At 47.6% G+C, this 15,772-nt stretch overlaps 1 protein-coding gene across 1 annotated transcript; it reads right to left on the reverse strand.

Moving 5' to 3' along the window:
- Positions 1 to 6,648: 6,648 nt before the first annotated feature.
- LOC147983806 (uncharacterized) lies at positions 6,649 to 8,382 on the reverse strand. The gene is made up of 2 exons (XM_087540870.1): positions 7,324 to 8,382; positions 6,649 to 7,269 (listed from the first exon to the last, which is right to left on the reverse strand). The coding sequence occupies exons 1-2, from the start codon at positions 8,380 to 8,382 to the stop codon at positions 6,649 to 6,651; spliced, it is 1,680 nt and encodes a 559-aa protein (XP_087396996.1).
- Positions 8,383 to 15,772: the final 7,390 nt, after the last annotated feature.

Genomic DNA, 15,772 nt, shown 5'->3' on the forward strand with positions numbered 1-15,772 from the left:
TATGATGCTTCACCAAGATTTGTTATGTCAAAATTCGAGGATAAGAACTTCTTTGTTTCTTGTAGTAGACTAACATCACTGCTAGCAAGCAAAATATCATCCACATACAAGATTAGGAAAATATATTTCCCATTTTTAAACTTTGCATAAATGCAGTTATCTTCAATATTTTCTTTAAATCCAAAACTTTTAATCGTTTGATTAAACTTTAGATACCACTGCCCAGAGGCTTGTCTTAATCCATAAATGGATTTCTTCAGGCGGCATCCCATATTTTCTTTGCCTTCCATGATAAAACCCTTAGGTTGTTTCATGTAGACATTTTCTTTTAAATCACCATTCAGAAATGCCGTCTTTACATCAATTTGATGTAACTCTAAATCAAAATGAGCAACTAATGCCATTATGATTATGAAGGAATCCTTACATGAGACTGGAGAAAATATCTCTTGTAATCTATCCCTTCTCTTTGTGTAAATCCTTCTGCCACGAGTCGTGCTTTATACTTTTCTATATTCCCTTTAGAGTCATACTTAATTTTGTAGACCCATTTACAGCCTACTATTTTGGCTTCTTTAGGAATTTCCTCTAAGTCCCAAACATCTTTGGAACTCATCGATTTCATCTCGTCTTCCATTGCCTTCATCCATTTCGATGGATGAGGGCTTCTCATGGCTTCTTCATATGAGGTGGGATATTTTTCCATATGAACCATTTCTATGTTATAAACTTTAAAGTCAGTAGAAATAGCTGACTTTCTTGTTCTTGTAGACCTTCTAAGGGCCTCAGTTTCTGGCACATTATGTGCCTCAACTTTTGTCACTTCTTCTAAAATTTGCTGTTGCACCTCCCTTTGATGCTCAACAACGGGTTCAGTCGGCTCCTGACGGATAGGTTCCGGGTCTGCTCCCATAGTTGTCATGGGTGGAGTTGCAACTGGTAGTGAGAAAAATGGCTCCTGAATCATCGGATTAGGTGCATGCACCCTCTTCTCCTCAAGATCAATTTTCCGAGCTACCAAGCTCCCCCTCATCATTTCGTCCTCTAAGAAGACTGCATGTCTCGTTTCTACAAACTTTGTATATTTGTCTAGGCAGTAGAAACGAAAAACCCTTTGATCTGTCTAGATAACCAAAGAAGTGGCACCCACACACTGAAGTGTTGTAGGGACGGCATCCTTCCTGTCCATAGCTCGTACGGTGTTTTGGGCACCGACTTGCTTGGAACTCTATTGAGAATGTCAATGGCGGTTTTATGCACCTCCATCCATAATCCCAATGGCAAGTTGGAATAACTCATCATGCTGCGCACCATATCCATAAGTGTACGGTTGCGCCTTTCAGCTACTCCATTCTTTTCTCCTAGAGTGGGATACATTAAAAGCACGTGAGTTATCATATCTTTCTCTTGCCAGAATTTCTCCCGCCATACAGGATTTTTGACATAATATTATGTCAGCTTTACCCTGTTACGCAGGTATTTTCCCAAACTTTTCCCGCCATGCAGGTTTTATCATAATCATCTTTTCCCGCTATGCGGGTAATTCCCTGTAAGGGAACATAAATGATAGAATTGGCTCTTTTGACTGCATATTCAATCATCAAATTTAGGAATAAATCCGAATGCTCTTTGACACACATGCTTGATCCGACGTTGGTCAAATTAAACACGCATGTTGCTTGTTTCATCTCAAATCATGTTGATTAAAAAAACTTCTTCATAGAGAGTACATGAAAGACATTCATCAACCAAGACTCTCAATGATCTATCTCTTTTCTTTTTATGCCATTCTTTAGAGAGAACATACTCCCTCACGTTATGACCTTTCTTGGTCATCTTTTGGGTCACAAGTACCCAGCCATTCACTTTCACGAATGAAAGCATGCAAAACTTTTAGTCTGAGAAAACTTAGCCAATAATCAACAATAGTGGGCATAAAAAATAACCCTACGTTGGTCTGGTTAAAAGAAATGCACATTAAACTTTTGAAACTTTCTTTTATGTTCTAAATCACCATTGTGGTAGAATTAGAATAAACATCATCCTTATACATTAATTCCATATCAGCGTTGGGCAGAAATGGCAATAATGCATATAACTCATAAACAATGTGATGATAGTATTTCTATTAAACAACTTTGCTAAGAATTAATCATCACCATCAACTTTATTGCAGCGGGAACAAGAAATATACATTCCTCTAGTTCAAGAGCATTTCTTGATCTTTATCCGTTCTCTGAAAATTGACCACTTTGATACAAAATTTATCAGAGATTTAAACTTTGAACATAAGACTCATAAAATTATAGCACTGTTATCATCAACGTTGGTCAGAAAATAACAATACCATATTTTAACTTTAAAACAAATATCTTTCTTTTGTCATAGTGGAAACTATCTGCATCTTATTTCACCCACAGGGGAAAAACATTGCTTAGGGCATTCCTTCCAATTAAACTTTCCCGTTGGTTCCAATTTAATTGGAGGATAAAACTTATACTTTGCAGCGGAAACTTTACAATATTCTATTAAAAAACAATATGTACTCTTTTACTCTCTAAGAAATTTTAACCAGTTGGTTAAAAAATGCATTACAGAAGCAACAATTTAATCTTTTACTTTAGTTCTATTCACTTTTAAAAGTGCACTTTTATTTTCAATAATAAACATGATCATGTTATTAACAACGTTGGTCATAAAAATAACAACCATATTCATTTTAATAATCACTTTAACATGCTCTTAAAAACTTAATTCTATATAAACTTTATTTTCTTCGTAAAAGAGCACTATTAATTATTTACGCAGCGGAAAATCATGAATAAAAATTCACGAACTTTTACTATTTACAGAAATTTTTTCTTTGACAGAATAAAAAATTATGAACTTTTTAATTTTCTTTATAAAATTCATGAACATTACTTTTTCTGGACAAAAAAACTTTGGACTAATTTTTACAGAAAAGCTATAAAAGATTAGCCAGCTCCAGCCGGCCTCGGCCTGGCGCGGGAGGCCCGCAGCGGTCCACGGCCGTCTCCCCCGCAAGCTCTACCGCCCGAGCCACTGGGCTCACTGCGGTGGAGGGCGACGCGGCCCAGTATGCGTGGCTGCCAATTGGCCCAGCTTCTGCGCCCGCGTTGCCGACGCCGGCTTGTGCCACTTTCAGCCCAAAAGGCCCGTGTCCAGTTAGGGTTTTGATCCTGGACGTCCGTGGAGATCCGACGGCCATCCGCGGCTTTCGCTTGGTCAAAACAAGTGCCGACCGATCTCGAACCCTAGCCCCGTTCTCGTTCTCTCCTCGCGCGTCGCTCGCGCCGCTTGCCTCTGTCCCGTACGGGACTTCGTCGGCAACGGCGTCGAGCGCCACCGCGCCAGCCGCCGACGGCGACGTACGCCGCCGTGCCACGCGAGCCCTTTTCCCCTTCCTCCTTTGGCAGGGAGAGAGAGCGACGGTTGCGCCTCCTCTCTCGCCTCTCTCACGATGCGGAGCTCGGGGATGCGCCCTGGCCGCCCGGTCCGGCCACCGGCGGCGGCGGCGGAAGGCACCGCGCCGCGTGCGCCTCCATCTCCTTCCCTTTCTCAATCCCTTTCTTCATTCTTTCCCCCATCCACCACCGCCTCCTCTCTCTGTCACCGAGGACGAAGACGGCGTGAAGCAGCGGTGCCCCCTCTGCCCCCTTGCCGGTGTGCGTGAGCTCCCGATGGAGAGCGCGCCGCCGTCAAGCGGTGCGGTGGTGGTGCCCTTTTGCTCCCTTGGGAGGCTGTGTTCTTCTTCCCCGCACCTCGGCTTGCCGATGCGTGTGGGGATCGAGAGGAACGGCGCGGCCGAAGTGGCGGCGCACTTTGCCGGCGAGGCCCGAGGCCCTCTGCCGGTGAACTTTCCTTTGCCCTCTGATTAGGGTTCTTGGGGAGGGGATCTCTTTTTCTTTCTCTGTTTTATCTTTTTTACCGAAAATCATCTAACCAAGATGGCCTGATACCATTGATAGATCTTTTTGGATCGTGTAGGCTAGATCAATCCGGTAACCTACCTTCTGCCTTGCCTTGTGAGCTTGAACCAGCAGCCATGATGATGTTGTGGCGGCTGTGATGATGTGGACAGAGAGTAGATGGTGGCGGTGGTGGAGCTTCCCGTGAGCACCGCGCTAACCCTAGATCGGTAGGGAGTGTTCGGTGGGGATTGTGGCAGCGATTAACCTCATAACTCGTGCCCGGCCCCCACCTCTGTTTAAATAGCGGGGGTCACAGGGGCCCACCAACCATGGTTTGGTTGGGCGCCCCCGATCAGGGCGCGATGCAAGGGCCCGTTCGACCCGTTGGGCTCGAACGGGAGAGAGATCAACCTAACAAACATATGTTGGTCTAAAATAAGCTTGTTATTAAACATGAACATGATGAATCCTACTAAATCATAAGGATTGGAATCATGTGTGTCCTTCCTTCCACAAAATTTCTTCTAATCAAGGAAGCCCGCCGTCTTGATGAGTTATTCGATTCCTTTATTTAGGATTGAACCCGTCAACAGCAGACATATAAATAGTTGACCTCGGGATCTAGGACAGGATTAGCTAGCTGGTGCACCCTAAGGGCATCTCCAGCCGCGCCCTCAACAGGTCCCCCAGGCCACCTTTTCGGCGCCGGCGCCGAAAAAACGGCCCAGTCGCGCCCCCAGGACGCCGAAAATCGCCGGTTCGGACCTTTTTTCCGCCCGGCGGTCACAAGCCGAACCCGGCACGCTGGGGAGCCGTTGGGGGCGCCGGTGCTAGGGAAAAGCACGCCTGGCCCACACCGACAGGGGAAAAGTCAAGGTTTTCTTCCCCCGACTCGCGTCGCACCCCCCGCGCCCTCGGCCACCACTAGCTATATCCCGGCGACGGTCGCCGCCCTACTCCGCTAGATAGCCATTCCCCGCCAGAAAATAGCAGCGCTTCGCCGCGGCAGCCCCTCCCACAGCAGCTGGGCGTTTCCGGCCGCCGTTTCCGGCCGCGGAGGCACGGTTTAACGGCGGGTACACGCCCACCGAGCGCAAGGTGTTCGGCGTTTTGCCTGTCTCGAGATGGACTCGGATGAGGAGGAAGAGCTCGCCGCGCTGCTGGAGGAGGAAGCCGCGGCCGACGTCCAGGAAGAAGAGCATCCGATGGTGCTCGCCGCCCTCGCCCAGCTGCTAGCGAGCAATGAAAAGCCGCGGCGAGGTGGCTCGGCGCCGGGGCGGGTGAAAACAAAGAACCGGCATCGTCTGCAAGGCTACTGCATGCTCTACTCCGACTACTTCGCCGATGCTCCACTTCATGGCGAGAGAACATTTCGGCGCCGTTATCGGATGAGCCGAAAGCTCTTCCTCAGGATTGTGAATTCCATCCGGGAGTTCGACAACTACTTCAAGTGCAAGATGGATTGCACTGGCGCTCTTGGATTCACCTCCATCCAGAAGTGCACGACAGCGTTGAGGATGCTTACATATGGAGCTCCCAGTGATTCACTCGATGACTATGGGCGCATGGCCGAGTCCACCAGCATAGAGTGTTTCTACAAGTTCTGTCGGGCAGTGGTGGCAGTGTTTGGGCCACAATACTTGAGAACACCCAATGCGGAAGACACCGCTCGGATCCTAGCCCAGAATGCAGCAAGAGGATTTCCTGGGATTCTTGGAAGCATCGACCGCATGCATTGGAAATGGAAGAACTACCCATTTTGGTTGGCAGGGGATGTACAAAGGCGCCAAAGGCGGTTGCAGTGTGGTGCTTGAGGCGATAGCCACACAGGACCTCTGGATTTGGCACTCCTTCTTTGGTATGCCAGGAACTCACAATGACATCAACGTGCTGCAGTGCTCTCCTGTTTTTGCCAAGCTCGTTGAGGGCCATTCTCCTCTGGTGAACTTCGAGATCAATGGGCACCAATACAACAAGGGGTACTATCTAGCTGACGGCATCTATCCGAGATGGTCGACATTTGTGAAGACGATCTCAAACCCTGTGGCAGGAGGCAAGAACGCCTGGTTTGCGAAGCTTCAGGAGGCTTGCATGAAGGATGTCGAGCGGGCATTTGGTGTGCTCCAATCTCGATTCGCTGTTGTTCGGTACCCCGCTCAGACCTGGTCGAAAGATCAAATGTGGGAGATCATGACTTGCTGTGTCATCTTGCACAACATGATCATCGAGAGCGAGCAAGAAGACCCAGTGTTTGACACTGAACCATACTACAGGCAGGGTCCTCTAGCCGAAGTTGATCACCAGCTACTGGCAACTTGGACTGCCTATCTCAGTATGTGTCAGGAGATCCGAGACCCACAGGTGCATCATCAACTGCAGAAAGATCTGATTGAGCACCTATGGAGGCTCAAGGGGGACGCCGCGTGATGAAATACGAGTTTTTATTTGTTGAACTATATAATTTGTATTGAACTATTTGTTGTTGTAGTATTTTGTTGAAGTATTTGATTTTTCTGTGATGAAATATGTGATAAGAAATAATTGTGTTGATAATTGGACGCCGAGACACGGCGAAAGCACGCCGAATATGGGCCTATTCTCGCCCATATGGGTCGTTTATTCGCCGAAATTGGGCTGCAAAGTGGGCCAATTTCGGCGCCTGGGGGCGAGCTGGGGGTGACGACTGGGCGCAAAACCGCCCCCAGCGCCGAGTGTATCACCGGCTCACCTCCAAGGGGCAATTTTTATGCGTCCTGGGGGGGCCAACGGCTGGAGATGCCCTAAAGCCGCTAGTGTCCGACAGGTTCATCTGCCGGAACGCCTCGGCCCTCCATCTGGTGAGCTTGACCAAGAGGTGATCCGGCCAGAACTGGCCCCCATCCTCAACGTGCATCTCCTCGAGCACCATGGCGTTCTCGACAAGGAACCTGGCCAGCTGTACCTGAAAGCAGTTGTGCTCGTTGGACTTGAACTGCAGCGTCACCTTACGTAGGCTCGTCCTTAGGCAGCCGAACGTGCAACTGTTGGCGAAAGCAGCCGGGAGCTCCGAGACCCTGCCGAGCTCCATGTCGTCGCGGTGTTTGGTGCACATGGACCCGAGCCTGTTGAACCTTTCCATGGACTGGGCGAAGGGGCCTCCGACTTGTTCCTTGGTCTCACGATCGTAGTGGTAGTCCCTATTCGTGTTTAACCTGAGGCGGCGCTCGGACATAGCCGGGCAGGCGCGGAGTAGCGTTGCCAATGCCGACGCCGTGTTGCTGTCCCTGTAATGGAAGCTTGTGTCTATTTCCAGGAGCTTGAGGTTTAGGAAGGTCAGCAGGATGACCTCCTCGCCGGGCTTTTGATCGCCCGTGAAAGTTTAGTCACCATAGCGATAACAGTTGTTGGAGACAATAATGTCCTCAATGGTGCTGAGACGCAGGTTGAGGGACCTCGTGGTGCAGAAGCTCGCAAGCACGCGTGCCGCGGGCTTGCACTTGTAAACGTCGCTCTCACGGCGGTTGGTGTCGAGGTGGACTCGTGCCAGGCGCGGCGCCGGCGATGTGAGCGAGAGCTTGAAGGGGAAGCCCTTGTAGCGGAAGGAGCGGAGGCTCGGCATGTCGAGCTGTATGCCAATGTTGCGGGAATCGTCGAGCTCGTTCAGGCACATATTGATCTCGAGCACCAAGGCAGTGACTGTCGGGGATGCGAGGCGGAGGGGCAGGTTGAAAGACTTGGACGTGGGCATGAAGGAACCCTCGGTGGAAACCGGCAGCGGCGTCAGCGGCTTGTTAGTGACGTCCACTAGCGCGAGCCTGGTTAGCGACGGCGTGGCGTCGACCATGGCCTGGAGATACCACCCCAAGTAAGTGCAGTCACGCACCGTCAAATCTGTGAGGTGCGGGAAAGCGAGGCTCGCTGACGGCTCCATCGGTGGTGCTGGTGACGACGCCGGCTTGAGGCTGCAGTTGTGGAGCTCCAGAACCCGGAGCGTCGTGGCGGCGCACGGCAGGGAGGCCAGCGGCGGGACGTACTTGCAGACAAAGACGCACTCGCCGGCAATCTGGAGCTCCTCGAGCACGGCCGCGGCGGGGTCGGTGAGGAGGCCGGCGACCCGGGCGTCATACTCTGGCACCACGTCGTCGTTCCTACAGTAGTGCCATTTGTCGCCGACGAGGTAGGCGTCTTCCAACAGGCAGAGCGTGAGCCTCTTGAGCGCCGTCCCAAGATGGCTGGCGAGGGCGGCCTTGCCGTGGCGGAAAAAGTCGTCGAAGCGGTCACCGTGGTAAAATCTGGAGTGCTGGCGGGAGTAGGGCCTGCTGTCGAGGTTGAGGGCGCCCATGCGGCGCCACAGCGGGCGCCATCGGTGCGAGAGGGCGGCGCTGGCCGCGGCCTCCTTGGCCGGCGCGAAGGACAGGATGCGCTGGAGGAGGTCGTCGGCGAGGGCGGAGAGACGGTCGGCGGAGGCCATGGTGCGACTAGATGGATGTGCGATCGATGAAGGACCGTCGTGGCAGGAGTGATTTGTGGATCTGATCTAGGTAGTCGGTTGAACTTTTTTCTCGAGGAAGCTTCGTTCAGAGTCTAGGAAGTTTCGGCCTTCAGCTGCGCGGTACGTCAATCTGACTCATAGGATTCCTAAAAATAATACCTAAAATCTAAAAAGTGGCCGGCCATCAACTAACAGAAACGGGCGGCCGGCTCGTGGCCGTTCGATCGCGCGAGCGATCGCGCCCAGATCCGCCAGGTGCCACCTGGTCTGGATTGGTTGCGCACCGCGGTCGTGGGCGGTTTTGTCCGCATCCGGACGTGGGAGGCCCACCTGTAAGCGGTAGAGGAGAGAGTAGTGGGGGTCGTGGGCGGCGGTTTTCGAAATCTGCGCCTGAAATCCCTCGCCGCAGCGTGCTCTCTTTCCCCATTCCGTCTTCGTCTTCCTTCTCGCCATCCTCTCCACCGAACGGGGCATGGCGGGGGGAGTGCTCAGATTGGCGGCGGCTTGCGGGTGGTTCTCCTCGCGGGGGAATCGCTGGTGCTCCTCGCCGTCGGAGGTATGCTCGCCCTCCACTTCTACATGCTTCTCCTCCCTCTCTCTATCTCGCGGAGCGCGGATGGTGCCGAAATGCGAGGGGAATGCTCTCTAGGGTTCGGGAACGGTGCGAACTACCCCCGTTTATCCTCGATTTTGGTCATGTTGAGTTCCCTTCTCATATCTCGTAGCACGCGCCCAACGGTGGTCGGGATCTACAAGGTGGCCTGAAATCCCTCACCGCAGCGAGTTCTCTCCCCATTCCGTCTTCGTCTTCCTCCTCGCCATCCTCTCCACCGAACGGGGCGTCGCGGCGGAGTGCTCAGTTTGGCGACGGCTTGCGGGTGGTTCTCCTCGCGGGGGAATCGTTGGAGGCGTAGTTCACGGCACGGGGGTGGCTGGACAGGGTCAACGTGTAGTTGGCCAGGGTACGCGCTAGTCGTTAGGTAGAAGGGATGCATGTCCACGGTGCCCGTTGCGCGATTTTAGGGCAATTTGGCTGTTTAGTTCATGTTCCGTTCAATTTTGCAGAGATTTGAGATCTGTTCATGATTCTTAGTTATTCTGTAAGTTGTATTAGATGTGCGCAATGTTGTGTGCAATGCATTGGCTGATTTTGTAGTTGGTGTTCAGAGATTTAAGTGGTTAGTTGCACAAAATTCTCCTCAGTTGGCTGTGTCCATATAGTACTTGGCTCTCCATATGCTCTGCAGTTGCAGCAGTTGTTTTGGTCAGTTGGCTCACTGTTTTTGTACTAGGTGGTTGTCTATACGGTGTTCAGTTGCATAAGTTGCCTGCTCAGTTGGCTGCATCACTTTTACTAAGTTGGTTGTTCATATGTTATATACTTGTGCCAGTTGCTCTACTTAGTTGGTTTTACTTAGTTGCATATGTTATACACTTTTACTAGTTGGTTGTTTCCCCCTCTGCTGTGTGCAACTAGGGACTCTTGTTTGTGCAATTTTAGCACCAATGCTTGCCAGTTTTCCAATATAATCTACCCAATCCACCAGCGTTGTGGTGGCTGTGGTGGTTTATGTGTTATTCTCCTGCTTTGTGCAACTAGGACCCCTTGATTTGTGCAAATTAGTACCAATGCTTGCCAATTTTCCATTTTAATTGTTCTCAATGTGCAAGTCTTTTGTTGTGGATGTGGTTGTTTTCATGTGTCTCTCTTCATGTTCAACTAGGGACGCTTTTTTCAGAATAAGTTATCTCACTGAGCTTGTTGCCTTTACTTAACTTTTTTCTGCCTAGGTATTACTTGTCACAGTTGGCAAGTAATAACTAGGCAGAAAAAAGTTAGTTGGATTATTTGATGTCCAGTTTGCACAAGGTTTATTGCCCAATTGGCTGCATCATTGTAGTAGTTGGTTGTCCACATCTTCTAACTGTGTTTTTTTGTTGTATTTCCTGCCGTAGGGCAAAAATGGTTATAACAGGAGGAGATGCGGATGGCAATGAAGGAGATGTATTTTTTCACTTTTTTTCTTTTGTTTTTGAGTTATTTTCAACTTATGTATGTATGCTAATGTCTTTTTTTCATGTTTTCTTTTGGTTGCTTAATCAGCGTTCTGGAAGTCAGTCGCTTCGCCGGAACTCGAATCGTCCTGCTAATCGCCAGCCACGACCTGCGCAGAGTGTTGAGCAGGGAGAGGATGTTGAGGTAAGTGGCATACTGATGACACAAGTCCATTTTTTGGGTTTTGTTTGGGTCATATAACAATTTTTTTGTTTTTTCCCATGCTCATGTTTTTTTTTCTTAGGATGCTGATCAATTCCGTGTTGTAAAGCGGACTAGACGTGCATCACTTGGCAAGGGAGCTGAGTCATCTTCTAGGGTAAGTAAAATCTCGAATGTAAGTGGTTTTCTCGCCTTTTTTAGATAGTGATGAAATCTTGCAGCAGTTCGGACCACTATTTTTGTTTTTAGTTTGTCAATAACAACCTTTTGTAGTTGACATCTCTAGTCATATTGATTTAAATACAGTTGACATTAGTTGGCATTAGTTGGCATCTTGTAGTTCACTAGTTGGCATCTTTTCATTGGTGACATCAATGGTCATTTTTTTGTGCAGGCAGCAGTTGCTGGAGAAGCTGTCGCATCTTCCGCAGCAGATGCTGAGGTATGTGGGTTTTTCGTGTGTGTTGATGGGCTATTTGAATAGTTCTTTGCAAACCTTTTTTTAGTTACTGTTTTTTCTTGTGTTGTAGTATCATTTCTTATTGTTGCACATCCACTAGAACTTTTTGTAACTGCCAGGTCTCGTACTTTTTTTATTTTTTTGAAGGTTGCACACTGGCAATCTTGTAGTTGTCCTCATGAGCTTTATTAGTTGCACAAGTACATCATATTAGTTGGCACGATTCATTTTATGAATATATAGCTCATTCTAATACTGATCCAAATGATGATTGCTAGTTTTTTTTCATTCTTTGTTTTTTCTCTTATGTTTAATGTTTGTGTAATGCTTTCATTTTGTAATCAACAGGGCAGCGGTGAAGGAGTTGAGGTGGCTCCAGGGGAAGATGTGGAGCGACCATCACAAGCAGGCAGGATAAGGGCATCACCAGCGTGCTTTGCAAATTTCAACGCCTCTCTAACTGTACTATAGAAGTCAGAGCTAGTTTCGAGGTTGTTCGGGGAGCTATTGAACTTATCAGACACACTTCCAGTGGACCTCACTAAGTTCCTGGTGCAGTCCTACCAGACACAGACCTCTGAAATGGTTTTCCCAGGAAGGGGAAGGATCCGTGTCGATGCTGACAGTGTTCAGAGGGTATTTGATCTCCCAAATAGGGGTCAAAAACTTAGATATTTAGTTGACAAGGATGCCACTAGGAGATTCAGATAGGCTTTCAACATAACTGGAAATTCTCATCCCCAGATCACTACATGGCTCAAGATGATTAAGGATATGGCTGGAAGAACGGATGACACATTCTTTATGGCCTGGCTTGCGGTTGCCTTCAGCACTTTTCTAGCCCCAACCACGGCCTTGAAGCTCAGCCCAAAGTGTTATGGACTTGTGCTAGATCATCAAATGCTAAAGAATACAAACATCTGTCTCTTTGTAGCAGAACACATTAACGAAACTTTTCGGAACATAGACCAGGAGAAGCAAACTGTCTGATGTTGCTTGTATCACTTGATGGTTAGTGAAAACGACCACTTTTTTCCATCTGTTCCTGTTCTTTCTGTGCAGTTATAGTTTGCTGAAATTCTGATAACAATAACTGAACTTGCCTTTTTCTTTTGTTTGGGTCTGGTGCATATACTATACCTTGATGCGCTCGTACATGACATCCCAGTAAGCAACTGCGCGATACGATCGAATGCATGTGATAGTACTCTAATTGCCAAGGTGATCAAGAAGGATACTATCTCTCCTGGTGTGTTCGGCAAATTACAAGTGAGTTCTTTTTTGTTTTTTTTTCCAACAATGTCTTCCTTCTATGTTCTTTTGATGTCTGGTCACTCTTTTTGGAAATTGCACAGAAAGCTGTCATCAGTTGGCACAACAATGCATGTAGTTGCACAGATTGTAGCTTTAAGTTTGGCATGCACACATGTTCATTTTAAATTGGCACACCATCTTTTTAAGTTGCACAGTTTTACTAATCTTGTTGCACATATGTGTTGCATCAGTTGGTAGAAACTTTTTTTAGGTGCCATGTGTGTTGCACAGTTTTTCTGTCTTTTGTTCAGTTGCATATATGTATAGTTGAATTTGTCTACCCCAGTATCTTGTTTGTAGTTGCACAGGTTGTAATGTGTGGTTTCGTTCAACACACAAATCTATTTTGATAACCTTGTTATTTTCTGTTTCTTTTTTTTTCACATCAGCTTAAAGAGGAGTATAGAGGCACGGAGCAGACACCACTGTTTGGTGGAATTTTGCAAGCTGAAGCATTCGTGGCATCCAAGTTACCAATAACATACAATCCGCAGGTTAGTGTTTTGCATACAGAAACTTGTATCACTTACCAATATTTTTCTATTGGCTGGGATGTATGTTCAGTTGGACATGTATAACTTTTGTAGTTGCGAGAATATATAATTTAGTTGGCTGTGATGTATGTTCAGTTGCACATATAAGCTTTTGTAGTTGCACATATTCTTTTGGACAGTCAAAGTGTTCATTTACAACCATTGTCATCAACTTTTGGCAGAATGCATGTTTTTTAGTTTGTTCCACAGTGCATGTGTAGTTGGCTAGAATCATGTTTTTAGTTGGCCAGAAAGTGTGTATTAGTCGTTTTTGCTTATCACATCATGGTCAGTTACAGACATTTTTACTTTTTATTATTTTTTCTAACTAAATGAGTACTGAATTTTTTTGTGTTGATGCAGAAAAAGGCAAATATTGCAAAAGTGGTCAATGAGCTGTGCAAGGCTGTAACTGAACAGGTTGGCACCTTCATTGAAGCAGTTGCCAAGATCGATGACGAGGAACCAGATATTGATCCTTATGTACAACAACCATCAATGCAAACTGGGGCGTCACGCTGTGCTCCAAAAAGAAAGAGACGGGGGTCAACTATAGAAGAAGAAGAGTTTGTTGAGGATGAGTCAGAAGAAGATGAGGAAATGGAAGCAGCGATAGATGCTGACGACGACGAGGACACAGATGCGGATGAATCAGAGGAGGAGGACAAGGATGAGGATGACAATGAAGAAGATGCAGAGGAGGAGGAGGATGAGGAAGAGGAAGATGAGGAGGAGGAGGACAAAAAAGAAGAGGACAAAGGAGAGGAAGAGGACAAGGAAGAAGATAGTGATGCAGAGGAGGAGGAAGAAGAAGGTGAGGCCAAAGAGGGGGACGGGGACAAAGGGGCGGCAGTTGATGGAAGTGAGAGGGGAGAAGACAAAGGTGCACCAGCTGATGGCAGTGAGAGGGAAGAAGACGATGATGAAGAAGACGAGGATGGTTATGATGATAAAGGGGATCCAATGGAGGCAGCGACAGCAGCGATGACGATGATGATGACAACGCCCCTGCTTCTGGTGGTACAGGTGGCAACACATCCAGGAGTACTAGCACTTCTGCCACCCCTGCGAGCAGCGGCAATTCATTGAGTAGCAGGAGCACACTACAGATGCTGATTGACAAAACTTGCTGGAAAGACAAGGATTTGCCGAAGTCAAAGAAAAATGACGAAGCAGAGTCTCAGGGTAGCCTTGATATATTCAAGCTCTGCAACTTGAAGACAGCTTTGCCAACCACCTTTCCTGTGCCAGATTTCAGCGACAAAGATATGTGTGAGAAGATCAACTTTGCCATTGACAAGAGCCTGTTCTTATCAAGTGAAGCTGAAAAGAATCAAATTAACATGGAGGAAGCAGGAAAGGGTCTTGACTAGGTTCATTCAAAGAAAAAATACAAGGAATATTTAAAGCAGCTCCCAGACCTAAGCTCCAGCAAGAGCAAGGCAGCATCCATGGCAAACCCTCACGTGGTCCAGAAGCGTAAAGCAGTTTCAATGAAGAAGAATCTGCAGTTGCCTCAAACCAAGGAGAAGATGGTGAGTGCAAATGCTGAAGTAAATATGGTCAAGGAAGCTGTGCTTCAAACTGATATGCCAACTGTAGTGAGCAGAGAGCTAACCAATGTCAGAGAAGTTCAACAGATCAAGGGGAAGACTCCCCTTTCAACAGTCCCACCAAAACCACCTAAGCAGAAGATTGTCAAGTTTGCCAGGGGCACAAAGGGGGAACAGGCCACAAAAAATTTGGGGTTCAGAGACGAGAGAGAACTGCGAGCCGCAGCCATTGATGCAGGGGTGCCAAGTTCTGCTAGGTTGCTGCCAACTCAGACTGGAAAGATGCCAACTACAGATACCAGTGTGCCAACTGATGTGTCAGTTAGCAGCATGGTCACAGTCAAAACCACCACAGCTGGTGATGCTCCAGCAGCAGAAACAGCGGAAGCCGATGTGATCTGCATTGATAGGTGTGAGTTGGACCCAGCAGCTGTGAATGAAGGATGTGATGCTGCTGATGCTGGCAAGGCAATAGCTCAAGAACTAGATGTTGGTTCACCAGAGAATTGCCACACCCCGATATGCGCAGAACCAGAACTTGGCACGAGAAGTTCTTCGGGACCACCTCTTGCACGAAGACAGAGGAGGGTAAGAAGGCCCGCAGCATCTCAAAGGTCTCCATTCATCGACTACAACAAGAAGAAGACTTTTAGCACCAATGAGGCAGTGAACAAGCTTTACGCTGCCCTCTTGTATTGGGTCAGGCATCACAAAGGAGCAGATGATGGAGCTACCAGGTAAACTAACTCCCCACAGCCTACATACATATCTTTTTCAGTTGCATAGGACCAGCCACTTAGTTGCACAGAAAGCATAGCATGTTGCACAGAACAGGGCTTTTAGTTGCACACGGTTCTGTTTTCATTTTCATGCACATTTTTTTGCTGTTGTGACCCTTCGAGCTAACTTGTCTTTTTATTGCTTTCAAAAAAAAATCAGCCCTGAGATAATCAGGTATGGTGCTTTCTACATTTCTTTAAAGGAGTTAGTTGATTCGATGAAGCCGGTTCAATGGTTGTCAAAAATTGTTATTGAGACTGGAATCTTACACATCATGGATAACTTACCAGAAGGGTCAAAGAAGGTTCTTATGCCACTGAGGTTTTCTGTAAGTTTTTCCAAAACCTTCTTTTTACACTCATCTTTGTTGTGTAGCACTTTTTTTCGTTGACCATTTGAGGGAGGCCTTTCACCTACTAAGGAGTTTTGGGCCATGTTTTATAATCTCTGCAGATAAATTTACAGCAAGGGATCCACAATGTGAATGAGATAAACAAGAAGTTTGATTACA

This window comes from Triticum urartu, chromosome 2A (assembly GCF_056163025.1).
Source record: "Triticum urartu cultivar PI428250 chromosome 2A, HENAU_Tu73, whole genome shotgun sequence".
Lineage (NCBI taxonomy): Eukaryota > Viridiplantae > Streptophyta > Magnoliopsida > Poales > Poaceae > Triticum > Triticum urartu.